Source organism: Polychytrium aggregatum (assembly GCF_025602895.1).
Source record: "Polychytrium aggregatum strain JEL109 chromosome Unknown BJ171scaffold_38, whole genome shotgun sequence".
NCBI lineage: Eukaryota > Fungi > Chytridiomycota > Chytridiomycetes > Polychytriales > Polychytrium > Polychytrium aggregatum.
Window position 1 is genome coordinate 1 of NW_026516240.1, and position 20,596 is coordinate 20,596.

The following is a 20,596-nucleotide window of genomic DNA, read 5'->3' on the forward strand; positions in this document are numbered from 1 at the left end:
AGGCATGGTTGGTCCAGTGGTAGAATTGCCGCCTGCCACGCGGCAGACCCGGGTTCGATTCCCGGACCATGCAATTTTGCTTTCGCTTTTTTTTTCTTCGCTGTCCCTTCCGTCATCTCACACACTGTTCCTCCCACTTTTGTCAATCCGCTCGCTGCCTCTTTGGCTTTCTCCCTCACGTCTTTTTCTCCCTTGCACGATTACACATTCGTTCAGCTCACATTTGCGCAATTCCACATTGGCTTCAGTTCCTTATTTGCTCAGTTGCGCATTCGCCCCATACCGCTCTCTGTTGTTCATCGCCTTTGCTTTCACCACTCTTCCCTGCTCGCTTCCCCCTGCTCGCCTGCCAGCACCAGAGAGACTCTTTGCCAAAGTGGATGCTCCGCACATCTACCACTGTACTGGGTACTGTACTGAGTGCTGTATCGGTACTGTACTGGGCGCGGCTCTTCAATGGCATGATGGGTTCAAGGCTCCGCCCACCGACATTATCGCCTGCTCTGCTCATCATCGCCTGCCCATTCCCCAATCAAACAACCAAACAATCGCACCGCACACGACGCGAACGCAGCACAACTCCATCCATCCTCCTCCCTGTCGGAGGAGCGTCGTCTCTCGGATATTTGTTGCTGGCGGCCTGCCATCTACCAGCCACGACCATCGCCCAACTCTGTGAACCTGCGTCGCGCCCTCATAGTATCAAAATTCATTGGCCTCGATTGTGCAATGCGCCAGGGCAAGCCGATTTGCTCAAAGCCATCATTCCACTGTCGCTTATACTTCGTTGTCCGGGCTTTGAGCTGTGAGCGGTCGAGCAACACTGGAGCTTCGTGCGGTAGATATGATGGGTCTACTTGAAGGACTATCCGGCTGAAAGGATTTGGAAGGGTTCACTGATGCCGAGCCTTCACTCATTGTTGTTGCCGATGACCTCTTGATGATCTTGGTGATATACTGATTGACGACGCAGAACAGGAAAATGTCCAGGACCCATAGGAATATGCAGACGGCGTTTCCGATCAACCCGGTGGCGTCGTATTGAGTGTATACTTGGAATCCGACATACAGCGCCAGTTCAGTTGCGATCGCCACAATGAGGGTCGCCCCTTCGCGCTTGACCTCATCCCTGCTTTCGAAGCGACCCGTTGTGCTGCTTCGACTTTGACTTGTTAAAGTTCGCGACGGTGCCGACGATCTTAGTACACGTGCAGAGTTGACGAGGGAACGCAGTCGAAACATCATCAGGACATGGAGACAGATGAGGTTGATTTCGAGTGCCAGGTTGAAAATGAAGTTGAGGTACCACGATTCGGCCGTGGAAATGACGCCGTAGGTACTGAGGATGAAGCACACATCGTTGGTGCCATAGACGATCGGTGCAATCCCAAATACAAAGAGCCATGCGTACATTGGCTCGCTGTTGACGGTCATCACTCGCAGTCTCAACAGGTATGCCCAACCGATAGAGGCGGACCCGATGCAATCGCCAAAGGCATAGAGAAAGTTGGCGAACTGGGTGCAGTATGTGTTGGCTGTGCACACGTCATAAAGCATCAGTTGATTGCCAATGCAGTAGAGTGCCGAGAATATGGTTGCCAAAGCCATGAGCGAGTGTATCTGGAGACCGCGCTGAATGTTGAATGCATGTCTCCACTTGACGTATTTTGTGCAATGAAAAGCTAAATTGGCTGTGCCGATGTAGACGACAATCGAAAAGATTGAGGCATTTTGCATCACAACGGGATCCATGGCTGTGGTCTGGATGGTCTTGAGGGCTGGATCGACAGAGGTTGAATACGCGACGATATGGACGTCGGAGGCACTCGGGATTGAGAGAACAGTGCCAAAGTTGATGGCAAGACAGTGTCGGCTTCCAAGCGATGTGGCCGGGCTCGAGAAGTGCCGCTGAGGATAGATCCGGGACAGGGCCGGGGGAGCAATGCCATACGCGCTATATAGGTTACGGCGGCGGGAATATGTCCTGATGACGTCGGCAGATGCCTCGGCCTCATATGTCCCGTTTCTGAGGACACACGGGCGATGAATGCTCCGCCTGTGTGTCTGTGTGTCTGTGTCTGTGTGTTCATCGGTCGGGATGACCGGTGCACAACTTGGATGGGTGACGTTCGGCATTGTGTGAGGGACACGGCGTAACACACACCCCTTCGATATCGACTCCAGTATGAAGGCACTGCGGCCGATCACCCATATATATTGCACAGGGCTCCGATCCTGCCATTGTTCACATCCGACTGACATCATATGCGTATTCGCCAGCGGTGGCATTTCATTGATGTCGATATTCGACGCAATCACATCGCCGACTGAGTCATTTGTGTTCTTCTCATCCAGCAGAATCGCCGAGGTGGATCGCCAGTCCAACTCCCGTGTCCTTGCACTGCATTGCTTCGCCTTCATCTGCCACCTCCATCAGTGTGTCCAGGGTATTAGATACCGACATATTCGCACCCTCGGCATGTTGGGGTCTTTGTGGAATGGACGGCTTTCATCATGTCACCAACATGAGGGAGGTCGAGCACCGCAAGACCCGACTTCCATCCTTGGATAGTGGTGCCAACTGTCTGGGCGAGGATGAGTGCGCGGCAGAGAGACGAGGGCGAGATTGACCTTCCTTGAGGCCCAAACCTGTGATAAAAATGGAATCCAGTGGGCCTCTGCTTCTTGGCCACTCTCGACACATATCCCAAGACGATGTGCTATCGAGATTTGAAGTTGGCAGCAGTGCGGAAATCGCGGCTGTGATGCGCTTTCTTGTGAATGATGTATGTGCGCTTTGCCATAATCCGGCACGCTGAAGAGACAACTGAGCCCAACAGCTCCCACTGACAAAACCACTCCAAAGTCGGATCATTCATCCACTCGGCCAACAACGACCGAGTGGGAGAAGACGCAGAGCAAAGAGCGCAATCGTGTGGCGGGGCGGTCTGGATCGTGTCCACTCTTCCACCATTGTGGTTGCAGAACGAGGGATGATTTTGAATGTTGAGTTTGCTGTTGTCGAGAGGTCCGATGTTTCGGTCTGGCAATCGGTTTCTATCCGGCGATCAGCATCAGCGACCGTTGTGGGACAGCACTGTTTGTATATTGGATGGTTGGATGTATTGGATGTATTGGATGTATTGGATGTGTTGGATGTACTGAATATCAAATACAACACCACCACACTTCCCCATCACTGAAAACACTTTGCAAGTGCACTCTTTGGTATCATGGTGTCTGGGATGGGTGATGGCACGGTTTGCTTGGCTGCTTGCATATTCAGTACTGTGACAGAATCCTTGGAATATGGCAATCAGGAAGGGCTCGGAATCAGGGCCACTTGCCGAGTTGCTCGAGGTTGAAGCTGGCATATCGGAATCCCTGCTCAGTGGACTTGCGATACCAGAAAACGGCGGTATTGGCGTCCTCGGGGACACCAGCGTCAACCTGGTAGCAAAGGCCGAGATAATCTTGTCCGTATCGATTGCCCTGCTCGGCCGACTTGCGATACCACTCGACTGCCTTGGTGTAGTCCTCGGTGACTCCATGTCCATAATAGTGGCACCAACCAAACCATCCACTGCCCGTTGGAGTTGCCTTGGCTGGCCGACTTGCTGTACCACTCGAATGCCATGCGTCTGTCTACTGATTTTCCTCGGGCCCAGTAGTAGCAGCTTCCGATCCAAAACTGGCTGTCGCTGTGGCCTTCGTTGGCGAGCTGCTCAAGTATGGATGTTGCTTTCATTTTGTTCTTGGCGGTTCCGAATCCATGAAACAAGCACACAGCCGCGAGATGTCTGCACAGCCAGTCTCTATCTGATCCAAGCTGGCACAGCTCGAAGAACTTGCGAGATGCGGGCAAGTCACTATTGATGCTGTACCACCCCGCTTAAAAACACTCGGTCTCCCCAAGCTTGAATTCATCCGATTGGTTGTCTCAGATGATCTTGACACCTTTCTGCTTGTCCTGAACGGTACCCCGGACGAGGTAGTGCATCCATCCGACCATATGGGTGGCGATGGTTTGATGATCGGATCGATAGACTTGGTGCTGACATCCCGCCAGTGACCGAGAGCAGCGACATCGCTCTGTTCGACACCATGACCGATGGATTGAGACCAGGCCCTTGGTGGACCCCGGTTGATACCGATGCCATCGTGATAGCATCCAGCCAGTTGGAACTGTGCGATTGGATGGCTTGTTTTGGCGGCATTCTTCAGTTGGCGAAAGACTCGCTGGCGGATGGCTGCCTGCTTGGATTCGTTTTCAAACTGCTGATTGTCGAGATCGGTTTGGAGGATGTGCCAGGAAGTACGAGGCAGCAGCGTTTCCCCGGTCTGAGCAACGAGCCAGGATCGGTCGGTTGTCTCTTGATCATCGCAGCGCAGCGAGATGGCAATCTGGTCACTTGTATGGGCCAATCTGAATCTGTCCGTCTGGATCGCACAGTCCGTTTGGATCGCACAGTCCGTCTTCTGGCACCGTGTGGAAGCGAGGCAGCTTGGAGCTCAGAAGAGCCTGGGCGCATCTACACACATTCAAATGAATGCTGGGCGATATCGGGCATCGACGAGGTTGTTCTGGCTTCAGCTTGGCTTTGGTGGGTGGCAGATGACGTGTGGTTGAAGCAGGCTCGTTCATGCTGGCCATGTTGACGGAGACAGGAAGGAGGCAAGTGGGTGATGGATATAGACAGGAGACAGAGAGGGAAGTTGTGGAGAAGCAAGTCGAGCACTGGCAAGCCAAGCACACACACACATGTGCGTATCGAGTGCTCGTCCAATCAAAGTCGGAGCTGAATCAATCCTGGAATCGAAAGCAAGTCGAACATATCATCCAGTCTTGTCCGGTGGTCGGTGAACGACTGGTGTCGACGATGATTCTAGCGTCTCGTTGGCTCAAACATCAGTGATGCGGTTATGTGATTGGATGTGGGTGTGCTGTTCAACAGCGAGACCAGGACTCTCGTGTTGCCAATATCACAGACATGGTGAATGTGTGTGTGGAACAGTTACGGATGGATCGATGCAAACGACGAGCCCAGGTTGGCTGGAGATGCAAGTGAAGCTCCGGAGTCACATTCTGCAGGGATTGACAAGATATCACCATAGTTCGAGCTGATGTGATGCTTACACAGCCGAGCTGCGCACCTGATCACACACTGAGAACGCGGCTGTTGTGGACAAATGTGCTGCCCAAGATCCAGGAATAGCGATGCAGGCATATTCGATTGATCACGAGCCGTACCACACATTGATTTGATGTATCAGGGCTGACAGATGGACCATGGGTGGAAAAACTCTCCCACTGACCAAGGACAACTGGATCGGAGTGTATGAGGGCAGGGTTGGAAGGAATGCTAACAGCTACATGATCCGGCTTTTCTTATTGTTGTGGCCATGGTCAGAGGGCTTCTTGCGAGAGGACCCTGCAATCGAGGATCCGAGTGGTTGGCATTGCTGACCAATCTTTTTTCAATATCAGCAATGCCGATCTCAGCCTCTTTGATATCTTTGTGCTCGGGATTCTTGATGGTCTGGGTCCAAATGTCCAAAGCTTCCTGGTACAAGCCGAGTGCGTTGGCGTATTCCCCTTGAGCGTTGGACACATCACCCAGATTTCTGAGGGTCGTGGCAATCTCAGGGTGCTTCCGATTTTTGTAGACATTTGTGAAGATATCCAAGGCTTCTTGGAGCATGCTTTGTGATTCGGAGAGCTGTCCTTGGAGAAACTTGAGTTTGCCATGAGCATCGAGGGTCCACGCAACATGCACATGTTGCCGAGTTTTGAAGGCCTTGACAAAGACACCCAATGCCTCGAGATAGCTGACTTCAGCCAGTTCGTAATTGCCTTGGATCAGAGCGACATTCCCGAGGCGACGGATCGTTATAGCGACATCGGGATGCTCTCGTGTTCCATAAACCTTGGTGTGTATGTCGAGCGCCTCCTGGTAGCACTTGAGGGCGGTCTCGTACTTGCCTTGAGACGAGGCGACACTGCCCATGTTGGCGATTGTGGTGGCTACCGAGGGATGTTCCCGCGTGCCATAGATCTTGATCTTGATGTCGAGTGCCTCCTGGTAACGTTCGAGGGCGGTCTCGTAGTCGCCTTGGGAGGAGGCGATATCCCCGAGACAATGGATCGCCGTGGCTACTGAGGGGTGTTCTCGTGTCCCGTAGGCAGTGGCCATGATATCCAATGCTTCTCGGTAGTGCTCGAGGGCGGCCTCGTAATTGCCTTGGGAAGTGGCAATATCCCCGAGGCATTGGATCGTGGCGGCGACATCAGGGTGTTCCCGCGTGCCATAGACCATGGTCTCGATCACCAACACTTCTTGATAGTACTTGAAGGCAGTTTCGTAGTCACCTTGGGATGATGCGATATTGCCCAACTGATGTATCGTGACAGCGATATCGGGGTGTTCCCGCGTGCCATAGACCATGGTCTCGATCACCAGCGCTTCTTGATAGTACTTGAAGGCAGTTTCGTAGTCACCTTGGGATGATGCGATATTGCCCAACTGATGTATCGTGACAGCGATATCGGGGTGTTCTCGTGTGCCATATACTTTGATCTTGATGTCGAGTGCTTCTTGATAGTGCTTGAGAGCGACTTCGTAGTTGCCTTGGGCGGAGGCGACGTTTCCCATCTGATGGATCGTGGCGGCTACCGAGGGATGTTCCTGTGTACCAAAGACCTTTACCATGATTCCAAGTGCATCTTGGTAGTATCTGAGGGCGGGTTTATAGTCACCTTGGGATGATGCGATATTGCCTAACTGATGTATCGTGACAGCGATATCGGGGTGTTCTCGTGTACCATATACTTTGATCTTGATGTCGAGTGCTTCTTGATAGTGCTTGAGAGCGACTTCGTAGTTGCCTTGGGCGGAGGCGACGTTTCCCATCTGATGGATCGTGGCGGCTACCGAGGGATGTTCCTGTGTACCAAAGACCTTTACCATGATTCCAAGTGCATCTTGGTAGTATCTGAGGGCGGTTTTATAGTCACCTTGGGATTCGGCGACATTTCCCAACTGGTGCATCGTTGCTGCGACTTCAAGGTGTTCTCGTGTACCAAAGACTCTGGTCTTGATATCGAGTGCCTCTTCATAGTACCTGGAGGCGACTTCGTATTTGCCTTGGGCGGAGGCGACGTTTCCCAACTGGTGTATCGTGGCTGCGACTTCAGGGTGTTCTTTTGAGCCGTAGAATTCGATGCATTTGGCAAGATGCTGCTCATATAGCTCCATCGCCTGGGTGTAGGACCCGCGTATGTCCGCCATCTAAGCAATGCGATATTCGACTACTTGATGAATGTCCGCGGTATACCCATCTGCTGCCACCACCGCCGAAAATTCCTCAAGATGCTCCAAGTACGGATATGCATCCACCAGCAGAGATTCGGTTAGCTCAATCAGAGCTTCACCCGCTGCATCTTCAATCGCCTCGGCATTCAGTTCACTGTGTGCTTGGACATACTCTCGAGCCACTTGCTGGGTGAGCGAGTGTGTCGAGTACCGTCCCTCGTTTCCACTTCGGAGGAGACCACTCTGAACCACCATCTTGATCAGATCGGCCACTGTGGACAGATGGATGATCAGTTCCATGCACTGGCACCATCAACTGCACTTCGATCCACTCAACTCACCTTCGATCTTGAACTCCATCTTCTGTACAATCTCCTTGATCAACTCAAACTGGATGTTGGCCGGTGCCACCAGACTGAGGGCACCGAACAGCCTGGTTGCCTCGATGCCCTCATCTCCTCGCTTCATCAGCGAGTCCAGCGACAGATCCACAATCACCTTGAGCGACGACCGCGTGTCGTCCTCGCCATCCTGCAGCGCCAATGCTCCTGCAAACGTGGCCTCGAGCTCCGACAGGGGAGTGTCGTAGTTCTCGGCAAACGTCATGAATGTCTGGATGACGAGTGGATATCCGCTGATCTTGGCCACGATGTTGTCGAGGGATTTCCTGGCCTCGTCCGACACAAGTCGCTGAACAATCATCGGCGATGACGACATGATATAGTCGAGTGTGGTGGAGTCGTCCCAGTTGCCGAGACGGATCAGATCGTGCTGGAAGCTCGGTACCTTGGTCTCAAGAGCACTGGTGAATGCACCAGGAGGCAGCGAGGCCAGCCGGGTCGTCATCACCACATCGCCGCCGAACCCGACCGACTTGGAGTGCTCAAACACAGAGTCGACCACATTGATGTCATCGACATTGTCGAGCACCAGGAGATAGCCATGAGTGTTGGCGAGGAACCTCGAGGCATGTTCCTTGATCACATCGGGCTTGATGCCAGGGAACATCTCGATGAGTCCATCGATGGCAGTCGACTCGGTCGAGCAGTTGATCCAGAAGACCTGGCGGTACTGTGGCTTGATGCCGATGGTCTCGGCTTTGATGGCGAGGAGGTCGTCCTTGTTGCTCGCATTCATAATGCCCATCATGAAGAACAGGATCTGGATGGCGAGGACGGACTTGCCCATGCCACCCATGCCAGAGATGACGGCACGGCCAGTCAGGGTGAGTTGCTTGAGCAGGGTGTCGAGGTGGACGGGATCGAATCGGAACTTGGAGTCGCAAAAGTATTTGTCATGGATGGCCGTAATGAGATCCATGTTGGGTGGGATGGGATGGACGAGGTTGAGGAGGCGGTAGACTCGCTTGTGCATCTGGTCGGGACGAATGCCAAGGGATTGGATCTGGCTCACTCTGCCGAGGATCTGCTTGAGGGGGGCAAGGGCAGGGTCGTCGGGGAGGGACACCATGTGTGGCAGGAAGGGAGTGAAGTCATCGACATCGTCCTTGGTCTCCTTGGTGGCGATTCCGAGGGGAAGGACAGGGAGGGAGCGTTTGGCATCCTTGAGGTCGAGAGCCTTCTTGATTTCGAGCAGGACGCTATACTCTTGGCCATTCTTGACCTTGTTCTTCATCATGTCCATCGAGGCCTTGCTGAGGAGGAGGAAGACGGCCTTGCTGGTGGGGAGGGCACTGATGGAGCTGGCTGGAGGGTCGCTGGGATTGTTGAGGCAGTCGACATCGTGGAAGACGGAAAGGGGTTTGCCATATCGACGGAGGGCGACCGAGGTGAGCACCTCCTTCAGAGCCTGGACAGTGTCGGCATCAGTCTGGGCACGGTATGAGAGGAACAAATCGTGGTCGGTGCCGTGGGCAGGGCAGGAATAGAGTTGGTTGCTGGTGGCCTGCATGCCGGATGATGTCGATTGTGGGAATAGAGCGACGAGTGCTGTCCAAGCAAAGCCGGCGGTCACACCAGATGCCGTCAGCGATCCGATCCACGTGAGCGACACGGCGTCATGTGCCATGTCCTCGTGCGCAGCACAAACAACCGAACACCGCCACATCGGCATCCCTGGCGGAAGAGGGGCGAGTCATGGAGGAAATGACTCCCGAGACTCCTCTCCTGTCATCCTCCAACCACACCATTGCCTTTCCCCCAGGTTTCATTTCCATCCGTCCATCTCCTTCAAGATGACCAGCAAGCTCCTTATCCACCAGCACCAGGACAGACCACCATGGTACATCTCGCCCAGCGACATCACCGACCGCTCAGCCAGCCCCATCGGCCGTGGTGGGTTTGGTGGGGTGTTCACTGGCAGCTACTTTGGCACCCAAGTCGCCATCAAGCAGCTTCTCGGCGCTCCAAACGACCCCGAGCTCGCCAGCTACCACCATGAGATCGAGGTTTGGCAGAATCTCAGCCACCCCCACGTCCTCCCACTCCTCGGAGCCTGCGACAAGGGCGACGCCGGCGAAAAGATCACTCCGTTCATGGTCTCTCCGTTCATGCCAAACGGCACGCTTCGTGACTATGTGGCCAACAACAACATTTCCCTCGAGAAGAAACTCAGTCTCTTGTACCAGGTTGCAGCGGCCCTGGCCTATCTGCACGCCAGAAGCATCATCCACGGCGACCTCAAGGCAGCCAACGTCCTCTTGGACAAATCCTTCCAGGCCATCGTCACCGACTTTGGCTTGTCCAGAACCAAGCACACCTCGGCCTCGATGAACCCCAATCGAAATGGCGGCTCGACCAGTGGCACCGAGGGATACATGGCTCCCGAGATGCTCGACGATGAGAATCCGACTGGCACCACGATGATGACCGATGTCTATGCCTTCGCCATCACCATGTACGAAGTACTGAACAATGCCGATCCGGTTTGGGTTTCCAACGATGGTCAAGCGATGAAAGGCGAAGCTATCAGGGGGTTGGTCTGCAATGGCCAGAGACCCTCCCGATTCGATGGCATCCCCGACGACATCTGGTTGCTCGTCGAACAGTGCTGGCACCAAGACCCATCCATGCGTCCCACCTTTGGGGACATCGCGTCGATTCTCGCTCCCTTCGAAGATGTTACTTCATTCCCGATTCCCGCCGACACCGCCAGCTCTGCGTCGCCACGTCGACTCGAGTCCCCGACTCTGGCCCAGAGACTCACCACCGGCTATGGCCTCCCGCGGGCAGTGATCATGGGTATCCAGCGGGGTGACGCCGACGCCCATATCACTGCCGCCCACACGGTGTCGGACGGCAAGCCGGCCAACGACCCTGCCTGGACAACTGCCGCCGAGCTGTATCAGGCAGCCGCCGACAAGGGGAGTGTCGAGGCCGCCTCCGAGCTTGCATGGCTGCATTTCACGGGCATCGGCATCACCAAGAGCGACACTGAGGCCTTCGCCTACTGGCAAGTTGTTCATAACAAGGCGAAGGACGCCACCATGAAACCCATTGCCACATTCATGATGGGCTGGTGCTGCTATCTTGGCCGTGGAACTCGCCAAGACGAACCCAGGGCCAACCAACTCCTGCGCGAGAGCAAGACTGCCGAGTTTCCGTATGGCGAGAGCTCAATCCACGGACTGGAAACGCAATGTTCCTCCTCGACTGCCGCTCGATTCTTCGGCTTGTGCCAACTCGGAACGGAGCACGACTGGTTCTGCAAGCACCTGGCTGCACGTTGCTTGATCGGCGGCTTTGGAGCCGACAAAGACCCGCAACTCGCCGTGCGGTTGCTGCAAGTACTTGCGGACCAAGGTCATGCCATCAGTCAGTATGCATTTGCTGATTGCTACCTGGGGGGTCTTGGCGTTCCTCAAGATGACGCCAAGGCTGTTGAACTGTATCGCCGAGGTGCAGCTCAAGGTCACTTGTGGTCGATTCTGAATGTCGGGCTCCGCTATGCGAACAGTCAAGGTGTCACCCAGGACGATGACCAGGCTGTCGAGTGGTATCGCAGGGCTGCCGAGATGGGAATGGCGGCTGCACAGAACCAACTGGGGTTTTCCTACTACAACGGCAAAGGTATCACTCAAGACTATGCCCAGGCTTTTGAATGGTACACAAAAGCTGCTAATCAGGGGCATACAGATGCCCAGTGCAATCTCGGTAGCTGCTACTACCACGGACATGGTGCCGTCCAGGACTATGCCAAGGCTGTCGAGTGGTTCACCAAATCTGCTGATCAGGGCAATGTATGGGGTCAATGCAACCTCGGCAATTGCTTCTACCACGGGCATGGTGTCGTCCAAGACCATGCCAAAGCTGTCGAGTGGCTCACCAAGGCCGCCAATCAGGGGAATGCAATAGCCCAAACCGGTCTTGGTAACTGCTACCGTGATGGCGAAGGAGTAATCCAGGATTATACAAAGGCCGTTGAATGGTTCACCAGGGCTGCCGATCAGGGAAATGCAGTTGCTCAGAACAATCTCGGTAACTGCTATTACAAAGGTGAAGGTGTCGCCCAGGACTATGCCAAGACTCTCGAGTGGTTCACCAAGGCTGCGAATCAAGGAAATGCAGTTGCTCAGAACAACCTTGGTAACTTCTATCACAATGGCAGAGGTGTCACCAAGAGCATCGAGACTGCCCGACACTGGTACCGTAAAGCGGCTGACCAGGGTAACATAACCGCCCAAAACAACCTCGCCAAACTAGGCGGGGGCTGCAATATCCAGTGACCCCCCTCTATATTCTCAATGTATTGCACCGCCGTTGCTGCGATTTGTATCCGTTTACGAGAGGTGTATTGATCCAAGGCAAATGGTCATCAGTACCACGCGATACCCGGCAATGGATGAACTAAAGTAAGCAAGCAAGCTCGTGCACCCTGTTGCGGCTCTCACGGGCTCTCCACCCTACACGACGAACAATGCCGAGCTTGTGGATCCCAAGTTATTCGATGTTTCTTTTGGTTGATGAACACCATCAGTTGTTATGGGTAGCATTGTGTGTATACTTGTATGCGTTGAGTTTGAAAAACATCATCAATCAGCCGATATTGACCGATCGTAGCCACTCTGCAAGTCCATTGATTGGTATCTTGGTGTCTGGGCTGTGTTCGAATGAGTGCTGGGCGATATCGGGCATCGACGAGGTTGTTCTGACTTCAGTTTGGCTTTGGTGGGTGGCAGATGATGCTGTGATTGAAGCAGGCTCGTTCATGCTGGCCATATTGACGGAGACAGGAAGGAAGTGGGTGATGGCCATGGCGATGGACAGGAGTCAGAGGGACGAGGTGGAGAAGCAACCCAAGCACTGGCAACCCAAGTACTGGCACCCAACCCTTGGCAATTGAAAGCACACCACAGCACACATGCATTGATGCTTTCAGTGATGTTCCGCATATTTTGTGAGGTCGCTCAGCCGCAAGGACACCCTGCTCCCGTTCAAATGCGGCACTGCCATTGAGTTCCCACCGGATGATCCGACGAGCCCGCTTGGACGACGTTTGCTCGCTGCCATCGACTACGAATACCACGAACGAGCAATGAGACCCGCCACTCCCACTCACACTGAGGTGATGGACATGATCCGATCCATCATGAAGACTCGCGAGGATCAGACCGACATCATGCCGGACTTTGGTTCCCTTGGCATCCCTGGTGGCCATCCAAATCGAGCCCAAATGGAAGCTCATCTTGGCCACCAACCACATCCCAAACATTGTCTTCACCTCCGACCCGAGCCATGCCACTTTCAGACGCATCATCATCATCATCATCATCATCATCATCATCATCATCATCATCATCATCATCATCATCATCATCATCATCATCATCATCATCCATTTCCCACCAGTTTGTTCAGAAGAAACCAGGACTCATCCTGGGCCCAACCAACTTCCAGTGACAGCTCCCTGGAATCAAATCCCCACGGATGCATGGGAGTGTACATTCATCGGTGAGCTGATCCGACGATTTCCAAATGCATTTGATCCCGGCAGACCCATCGACTCTGAAGTCTTCATTCCCAGCGAGGTCCAGGCATTCACACACTCCAGCATCACCAACCAGGACTACATGGCCTCAGTACACCATCACACGATTGGAAAGCTCCACCCAGACGTCTTGAAGAGCTCACTCACCGCCAAGAACCTCAGAGTCCATGACGGTGCTGCCATTGTGGCCATCGCAGGTCCCAAGGCGATCGAGTGATGGCTGAACACTGCTCCATGAGTCGTGTGCTGCATGGTCCGTGTAGTAGATTGAATAGTGGCTGTTGGGGGTGTGCATCCGTCAAGACTCGAGCACAGAGGGAGTGGGAACTGGACTGGGACACCGAGTGGGAGCTGGACTGGGACACCGAGTGGGAACTGGACTGGGAAACCGAGGGTCAAGAGCGAAGCCAAGGACGTATGATGGATTCAAGAACAAGGATGCAAAGGAAAACAGGTGGCAAGACGAAGACCGAACACAAAATGTGACGACTCGTCCAGTGACCGACCGTGGGCATGAGGATGGCATGCACAGGAGCAGCAGATTGGCCGGATGTGGGTGATTGCTGGGTGATTGCTGGGTGATTGCTGGGTGATTGCTGGGTGATTGCTGGGTGATTGCTGGGTGATTGCTGGGTGATTGCTGGGTGATTGCTGGGTGATTGCTGGGTGGATGTTGGACGTTGCTGGATGGATTGTTCAAGTCAAGTGCTGGATGATTTGTCGGATGATGATTCAATCAAACCCCAGTCATATATGCTATGCGGTGTAACATCCACCGACCGACGATAGCTCAGTTGGTAGTAGCATCAGACTGTAGTGAACGAGCAATCTGAGGGTCCCCGGTTCGACTCCGGGTCGTCGGATTCCAGCCTTCTTGGCTCAGTTGGCAGAGCGTCTGCCTAGTAAGCAGAAGGTCACCAGTTCAATTCTGGTAGAAGGCATTCCTTTTTCTTTCCCTGCTCCTGGTCCTGGTCCTGTTCTTGTTCCTGTTGCATCTCGCTCTCTCCTTTGTTGTTGCTGATGCTGCTTCTGCTCGGTGCTGCTGCCTCACCTCATCGTTGCTGTTGCGGTTTGCATGGTGCGTTTGTTGCGCTGATCAACTCGCACTGTGTTTTTGTGCTCAGTCCCCATCGTGTGTTGCGCTTCTGTCCACTTGCATCCATATCGTCGTGCCCGTGCATTTTGTTCGCCCCAGTGTCTATCACCGTGCCTAACCAAACTCGCTTGAAGCTTCGGAACGATCTTGTTCTCTCCGTGACAATCTTCCAAATTTTTCCTTTCCTCGACTATCTCGAGCTCAATCCCTTCATCCGTTGCATCGGGATACTTTCGTAACATCGCCAGAGTGTTTGTACTTCTTCATCTCTCAATATATTGACCCCAAACGCTGGTAGAATCGCACCACTCCTTGTCTCTTCCCGACTCACAGCGTCTTCCACCACTTCATCAGCGAGGCAGCCACAATTGTTTGGAACCTCCCATTCAATGTGTGAGAATGGGATGTCCGCATACCCAATCATCGTGAAATCGACAACCCAGTACTGATTGGCCTTTGAAGTTTCTATTCGTGGGTGTTTGTCTATCGCTACATTTATCGAATTCTTTGATCTTATTATTAGCGGGAGTTTCCATTGTTTGCACATCATGAGTGATCTCGGATTGCCGAAGATCCTTGTCCCCTCTTGAGCTATCCTGATTTCTGGTTAGGAACGGAATAGCTTATCCTCATGAAATTGATCGCACATTTAATAAAAGCCTCACTGTCATCCCCTCGAAATCACGGCGATCATTAAATATGACATGTTAGCATCTCCTCCCGTTATGCTGATCCGTTGTTTGTCTTTGGCCAGATATATACGGTCTCAAATGGCTTTCGGTGACACATTCACTTTGTTAGGCATGAGATTGTGTGTGGGTCTGGTGCTGGTCATATTTCGTATGGTCAATTTGGTTCCTTGCGATTCATCATTCGATGCCCTCCTGTTGATCATTGGTGGACCCATTATAGGTGGCAGGACAGTCGATAGCTTCTCAAGGGATATCGTCTTGGTTGTTTGGCTTCCTAGGGTTCATAGTATCAAACGGTGCAAGCTCACAGGACAGCAGTGCTTGGTAGAGACCATCAGGGTGCGTGCCGATGGGTCCATGAGCGAAGGTAATCGAAAGTGCGTCGTGCATCTCAATAAGCTCAATATTGCACCGCCGGGATCTTCTGTCGGACGTGTGTCATGGCCCACTTTGAGGCGGGACTCCCGGCTCCAATCAGTTGGTAACGGAAACACCAGTCGCGATAGCCACATCGATGACAGCCAGTTGCTAAGCGATGTGGGGATAAATATCACTCATGCGTAGGAGATTGTCAGTACTCGGGATATCCCAAACTGGGCTCGACGCAGCACCACTTGGTCTTACGTCATAGCTCCTCCCATCTAGCTGTTGGCAGCCCATGTATTCTCGCTCAAAAATAACCCACTCCAAATCGGCTCGCATTGTGAGGCATCCCTCTACCAGCTGCGTGGAAGGTTGCAATGGCGAGACGGTCAAAGTTGCTGCCCACGAGAGAAACTCAACCGACAGCTGCAGGTGTCGACTTGGATATTGCTTTCCTTGCCCGTGCAGTCTTGACTGCCGCATCGGGGCGATGGTTTGCTTGATGCATCTCGAGTCAGGGTATCCATGAACAGCAAATTTGATCAGCACCCCCCCCTGCCCTCCCCAAACAGCCCTTTCAAGCAACGTCGACATGGGATCCTGGTCATTCCCCAAAGAGGCGCATCAACCTTCGTGGAGCTTGGTGGCCATGGATTCCGGAGGGTGGCGGGGCTCGTCTTGCCTCTGCCGGCGAGCAATCAGGCACAAACGGCGCCCGGACGAGGAGACAGACTCCACTCCTGCTCCAGAGACAAGGGCGAGGGAGGAATCCCGCGTCGCGATCTGCCCACCTGCTCGACGGATCGACCTCAGCCGGCCGCCTTGATCACCTGACTCGGTCATGGGGTGAAAGGAGGCCAGGCCACACGAGCACCCTGCTTGTTGCGGATGCGGGCGCCTCATTGGCCTCGGCTCGATTTCGGCTACACAACAACGGACACTTGGCACGGCAGCAACGACGCCCCTTCATGGCCAGCGGTCCGGTGCGGCAAAGAGGCCTGGCAGAGGGTATCCAGCTGTGTGGAACGTCGTGCAGCATCATCCCAAGGTCAACCCCCTCTGTGATCCAGGCTCTGGCACAGTATCTGTGGCTGACGAGTCGGACATGTCCTTGCTGCTGGTTGGCTGTGCGGGCCGCTCACCCGCCGGTTGGAGGGTATCATGTGCGACCAGCCTCGGACCATGTGGTGCTTGCGAATGCACACGCCGCCACGATGGAGACACAACAGCCAAGCCAATACCGCGACAGGGCGGCAGAGCTGCGTCCCTCCAAACTGGCAGCGACAATACCAGAACAGCCACAGGCTGAGGACTAAACTGTGATGTACACTTGACCAGCCTCCCAGGATACACAGAAATTGCGCCAAGGACGCGGGAACCGAGCAACCAGGAACAAGCAAGGCGGCGTCGTGGGATCATGACCTCGCCAGGCAGGGGCCGTTGTCCTCGGCGACCCCCTGCGCGGCCGGCTGCAGATATAAAACGACCACCCGCGGCGACCCATCTGCTCTCACCATCCTCTTCATCCTCCCCCCGATCAGTCGCCATGGCCATCTCCAAGGCTCCCCTCGCTCAAGTCATCCTTCTTGGACTCGTTTGCTTCGGTTGTCCGGGCATGTACAACGCCCTCAACAACCTCGGTGCTGGTGGTGGCACTGACCCCACCACTGGCAGTAACGCCAACGCCGCCCTCTACACCACCTTTGCCCTCTTTGGTCTCTTCGGTGGTGCCTTCAACAACATCCTCGGTCCCCGCATCCAGATGTTCGTTGGTGGCCTGACTTACTCTCTCTACATCGGTGCTTCCCTCAACAACGATCTCTCCGGCGGTGCCGCGGGCTCTTCCGGCGCCAAGGCTTTCTTCATCGTTGCCGGCGCCATTCTCGGTGTTGGTGCTGGTCTCCTGTGGTCTTCCCAGGGTGCTCTCATCATGGCCTACCCTACTGAGGAGAAGAAGGCCACCTACTTTGCCATCTTCTGGATCATCTTCAACCTTGGCTCCGTCTTTGGCAACAGTGTCGGTCTGATCCTCAACTTCAACAACCCCGATGTTGCCATCTCCACTGGCACCTTCGGCGCTTTCATTGGCATTACTGTCCTTGGTGCCTCTTGCGCTCTCCTCCTTGCTGACCCCAAGACCGTCGTCCGTGCTGATGGCACCCCCGTCGAGGTCATCACCCAAGGCAACATTGCCAGCGAGTCCATCGAGGTCCTCAAGCTCTTTGGCAACTGGCGCCTGCTCCTCATGGCTCCCTGCTTCTTGGCTTCCAACTACTTCTACGCCTACCAGTTCGGCTACATCAATGGTCATTTCTACAACGTCCGCTCCGGCTCGTTCAACGCCATCTTCTACTGGGCTTTCCAGGCTCTTGGATCCTATGTTATCTCCAAGTTCCTTGACAACGAGAAGTGGTCCCGCCACACTCGCTCCCGTATCGGCCTCGCCATCGTCTTTATTGGCAACACTGCTCTCTGGATCGGTGCCATCATCTACCAGCAGACCGCCTTCAACGATGTTGCTCCCGGCACTCCCCTTGGCAAGACCCGTGTTGATCTGTTCGGTACCCCCGGCCAGACCCACCCCGCCATGTGGGGCATCACCATTATGTACGTCCTGATGGCTGCCCTCGATGCCATGTTCCAGTCCTATGCCTACTGGATCATGGGTGCCCTCACCAACGACTACGCCACCCTGTCCCGCTATGGTGGTTTCTACAAGGGTCTCCAGTCTTTCGGTAGTGCCATCTCCTGGATCGTTGGTGGTGTTGTTGGTGCTCCCGTCTGGACCCAGCTTATCATCACTGTTGTCCTCGTCATTGGCTCTCTCCCCATTGCCTATGCCACCGTCAACTCCGTCAAGGACACCTCCAAGTCCGATGACGAGGCTGCCAAGGCTGCCGCCAAGGCCTAAACTGGTGTTATCATCAACATCACCTGATATGGCACTATCACCTGTCCCCATCCACTCCGACCACCACCCCCTTCCCTCACTTCCGCTATTTCTAGCTCGAAACTGAGACTCTTGAATGAAAATGTAAAGCTTCTATGCAAGTCAGAATAATAAATTGACTTTGAAACTCCGAGCCCATCTGATCTGTGTCTGCAGCGAAAGTGAGAGTATCTCGGCCACCGGTGTGGCAATTGATCCTGATTGTCTGTTGAGTATTTTGCATGGCACTGCCCTGGGGGTGATATCAGTTGCTCAGTTTGCCTCGTTGGTTTGGTTGGTTCCAACAGAGCCTGATACGTCGAGGATGAGCACTCCACAGGTCCACCACAGTCCTCCGTCTCCAGCAGAAGCCCAGTCCGGCTGGTGACATCAGAATAAATAGCTGATGAGTGCCATTTCGGACCGCCTTCATACTGGAGTCGATATCGAAGGGGTGTGTGTTACGCCGTGTCCCTCACACAATGCCGAACGTCACCCATCCAAGTTGTGCACCGGTCATCCCGACCGATGAACACACAGACACAGACACACAGACACACAGGCGGAGCATTCATCGCCCGTGTGTCCTCAGAAACGGGACATATGAGGCCGAGGCATCTGCCGACGTCATCAGGACATATTCCCGCCGCCGTAACCTATATAGCGCGTATGGCATTGCTCCCCCGGCCCTGTCCCGGATCTATCCTCAGCGGCACTTCTCGAGCCCGGCCACATCGCTTGGAAGCCGACACTGTCTTGCCATCAACTTTGGCACTGTTCTCTCAATCCCGAGTGCCTCCGACGTCCATATCGTCGCGTATTCAACCTCTGTCGATCCAGCCCTCAAGACCATCCAGACCACAGCCATGGATCCCGTTGTGATGCAAAATGCCTCAATCTTTTCGATTGTCGTCTACATCGGCACAGCCAATTTAGCTTTTCATTGCACAAAATACGTCAAGTGGAGACATGCATTCAACATTCAGCGCGGTCTCCAGATACACTCGCTCATGGCTTTGGCAACCATATTCTCGGCACTCTACTGCATTGGCAATCAACTGATGCTTTATGACGTGTGCACAGCCAACACATACTGCACCCAGTTCGCCAACTTTCTCTATGCCTTTGGCGATTGCATCGGGTCCGCCTCTATCGGTTGGGCATACCTGTTGAGACTGCGAGTGATGACCGTCAACAGCGAGCCAATGTACGCATGGCTCTTTGTATTTGGGATTGCACCGATCGTCTATGGCACCAACGATGTGTGCTTCATCCTCAGTACCTACGGCGTCATTTCCACGGCCGAATCGTGGTACCTCAACTTCATTTTCAACCTGGCACTCGAAATCAACCTCATCTGTCTCCATGTCCTGATGATGTTTCGACTGCGTTCCCTCGTCAACTCTGCACGTGTACTAAGATCGTCGGCACCGTCGCGAACTTTAACAAGTCAAAGTCGAAGCAGCACAACGGGTCGCTTCGAAAGCAGGGATGAGGTCAAGCGCGAAGGGGCGACCCTCATTGTGGCGATCGCAACTGAACTGGCGCTGTATGTCGGATTCCAAGTATACACTCAATACGACGCCACCGGGTTGATCGGAAACGCCGTCTGCATATTCCTATGGGTCCTGGACATTTTCCTGTTCTGCGTCGTCAATCAGTATATCACCAAGATCATCAAGAGGTCATCGGCAACAACAATGAGTGAAGGCTCGGCATCAGTGAACCCTTCCAAATCCTTTCAGCCGGATAGTCCTTCAAGTAGACCCATCATATCTACCGCACGAAGCTCCAGTGTTGCTCGACCGCTCACAGCTCAAAGCCCGGACAACGAAGTATAAGCGACAGTGGAATGATGGCTTTGAGCAAATCGGCTTGCCCTGGCGCATTGCACAATCGAGGCCAATGAATTTTGATACTATGAGGGCGCGACGCAGGTTCACAGAGTTGGGCGATGGTCGTGGCTGGTAGATGGCAGGCCGCCAGCAACAAATATCCGAGAGACGACGCTCCTCCGACAGGGAGGAGGATGGATGGAGTTGTGCTGCGTTCGCGTCGTGTGCGGTGCGATTGTTTGGTTGTTTGATTGGGGAATGGGCAGGCGATGATGAGCAGAGCAGGCGATAATGTCGGTGGGCGGAGCCTTGAACCCATCATGCCATTGAAGAGCCGCGCCCAGTACAGTACCGATACAGCACTCAGTACAGTACCCAGTACAGTGGTAGATGTGCGGAGCATCCACTTTGGCAAAGAGTCT

The 20,596-nt window shown here is 54.0% G+C and overlaps 5 protein-coding genes and 3 non-coding genes across 8 annotated transcripts; 5 read left to right on the top strand and 3 right to left on the bottom strand.

Annotated features, from left to right (window-relative positions):
* Positions 1–2: 2 nt before the first annotated feature.
* BJ171DRAFT_t235 lies at positions 3–73 on the top strand. Its single transcript has one exon. It is a non-coding gene; the product is annotated as a tRNA-Gly (tRNA).
* A 704-nt stretch (positions 74–777) lies between these two features.
* On the bottom strand, positions 778–2,136 carry BJ171DRAFT_584945 (uncharacterized protein; the record flags this gene model as incomplete). Its single annotated transcript, XM_053114335.1, has 1 exon — positions 778–2,136. One exon carries the CDS (start codon positions 2,134–2,136, stop codon positions 778–780), a length of 1,359 nt encoding a protein of 452 aa, XP_052963637.1.
* Positions 2,137–2,440: 304 nt separating this feature from the next.
* On the bottom strand, positions 2,441–3,164 carry BJ171DRAFT_517381 (uncharacterized protein; the record flags this gene model as incomplete). Its single annotated transcript, XM_053112127.1, has 1 exon — positions 2,441–3,164. A coding segment is annotated over exon 1 (358 nt), but the record flags the coding sequence as incomplete, so codon positions are not given.
* Positions 3,165–3,333: 169 nt separating this feature from the next.
* On the bottom strand, positions 3,334–3,748 carry BJ171DRAFT_570235 (uncharacterized protein; the record flags this gene model as incomplete). The annotated part of the gene is made up of 2 exons (XM_053113622.1): positions 3,334–3,537; positions 3,578–3,748. The coding sequence occupies 2 exons, from the start codon at positions 3,746–3,748 to the stop codon at positions 3,334–3,336; spliced, it is 375 nt and encodes a 124-aa protein (XP_052963639.1).
* A 10,290-nt stretch (positions 3,749–14,038) lies between these two features.
* Positions 14,039–14,122, top strand: BJ171DRAFT_t236. The gene has a single exon. It is a non-coding gene; the product is annotated as a tRNA-Tyr (tRNA).
* Positions 14,123–14,127: 5 nt separating this feature from the next.
* On the top strand, positions 14,128–14,200 carry BJ171DRAFT_t237. Its single transcript has one exon. It is a non-coding gene; the product is annotated as a tRNA-Thr (tRNA).
* A 2,756-nt stretch (positions 14,201–16,956) lies between these two features.
* On the top strand, positions 16,957–18,321 carry BJ171DRAFT_559243 (major facilitator superfamily domain-containing protein; the record flags this gene model as incomplete). Its single annotated transcript, XM_053113198.1, has 1 exon — positions 16,957–18,321. The coding sequence occupies one exon, from the start codon at positions 16,957–16,959 to the stop codon at positions 18,319–18,321; it is 1,365 nt and encodes a 454-aa protein (XP_052963640.1).
* Positions 18,322–18,821: 500 nt separating this feature from the next.
* On the top strand, positions 18,822–20,180 carry BJ171DRAFT_584950 (uncharacterized protein; the record flags this gene model as incomplete). The annotated part of the gene is made up of 1 exon (XM_053114336.1): positions 18,822–20,180. One exon carries the CDS (start codon positions 18,822–18,824, stop codon positions 20,178–20,180), a length of 1,359 nt encoding a protein of 452 aa, XP_052963641.1.
* Positions 20,181–20,596: the final 416 nt, after the last annotated feature.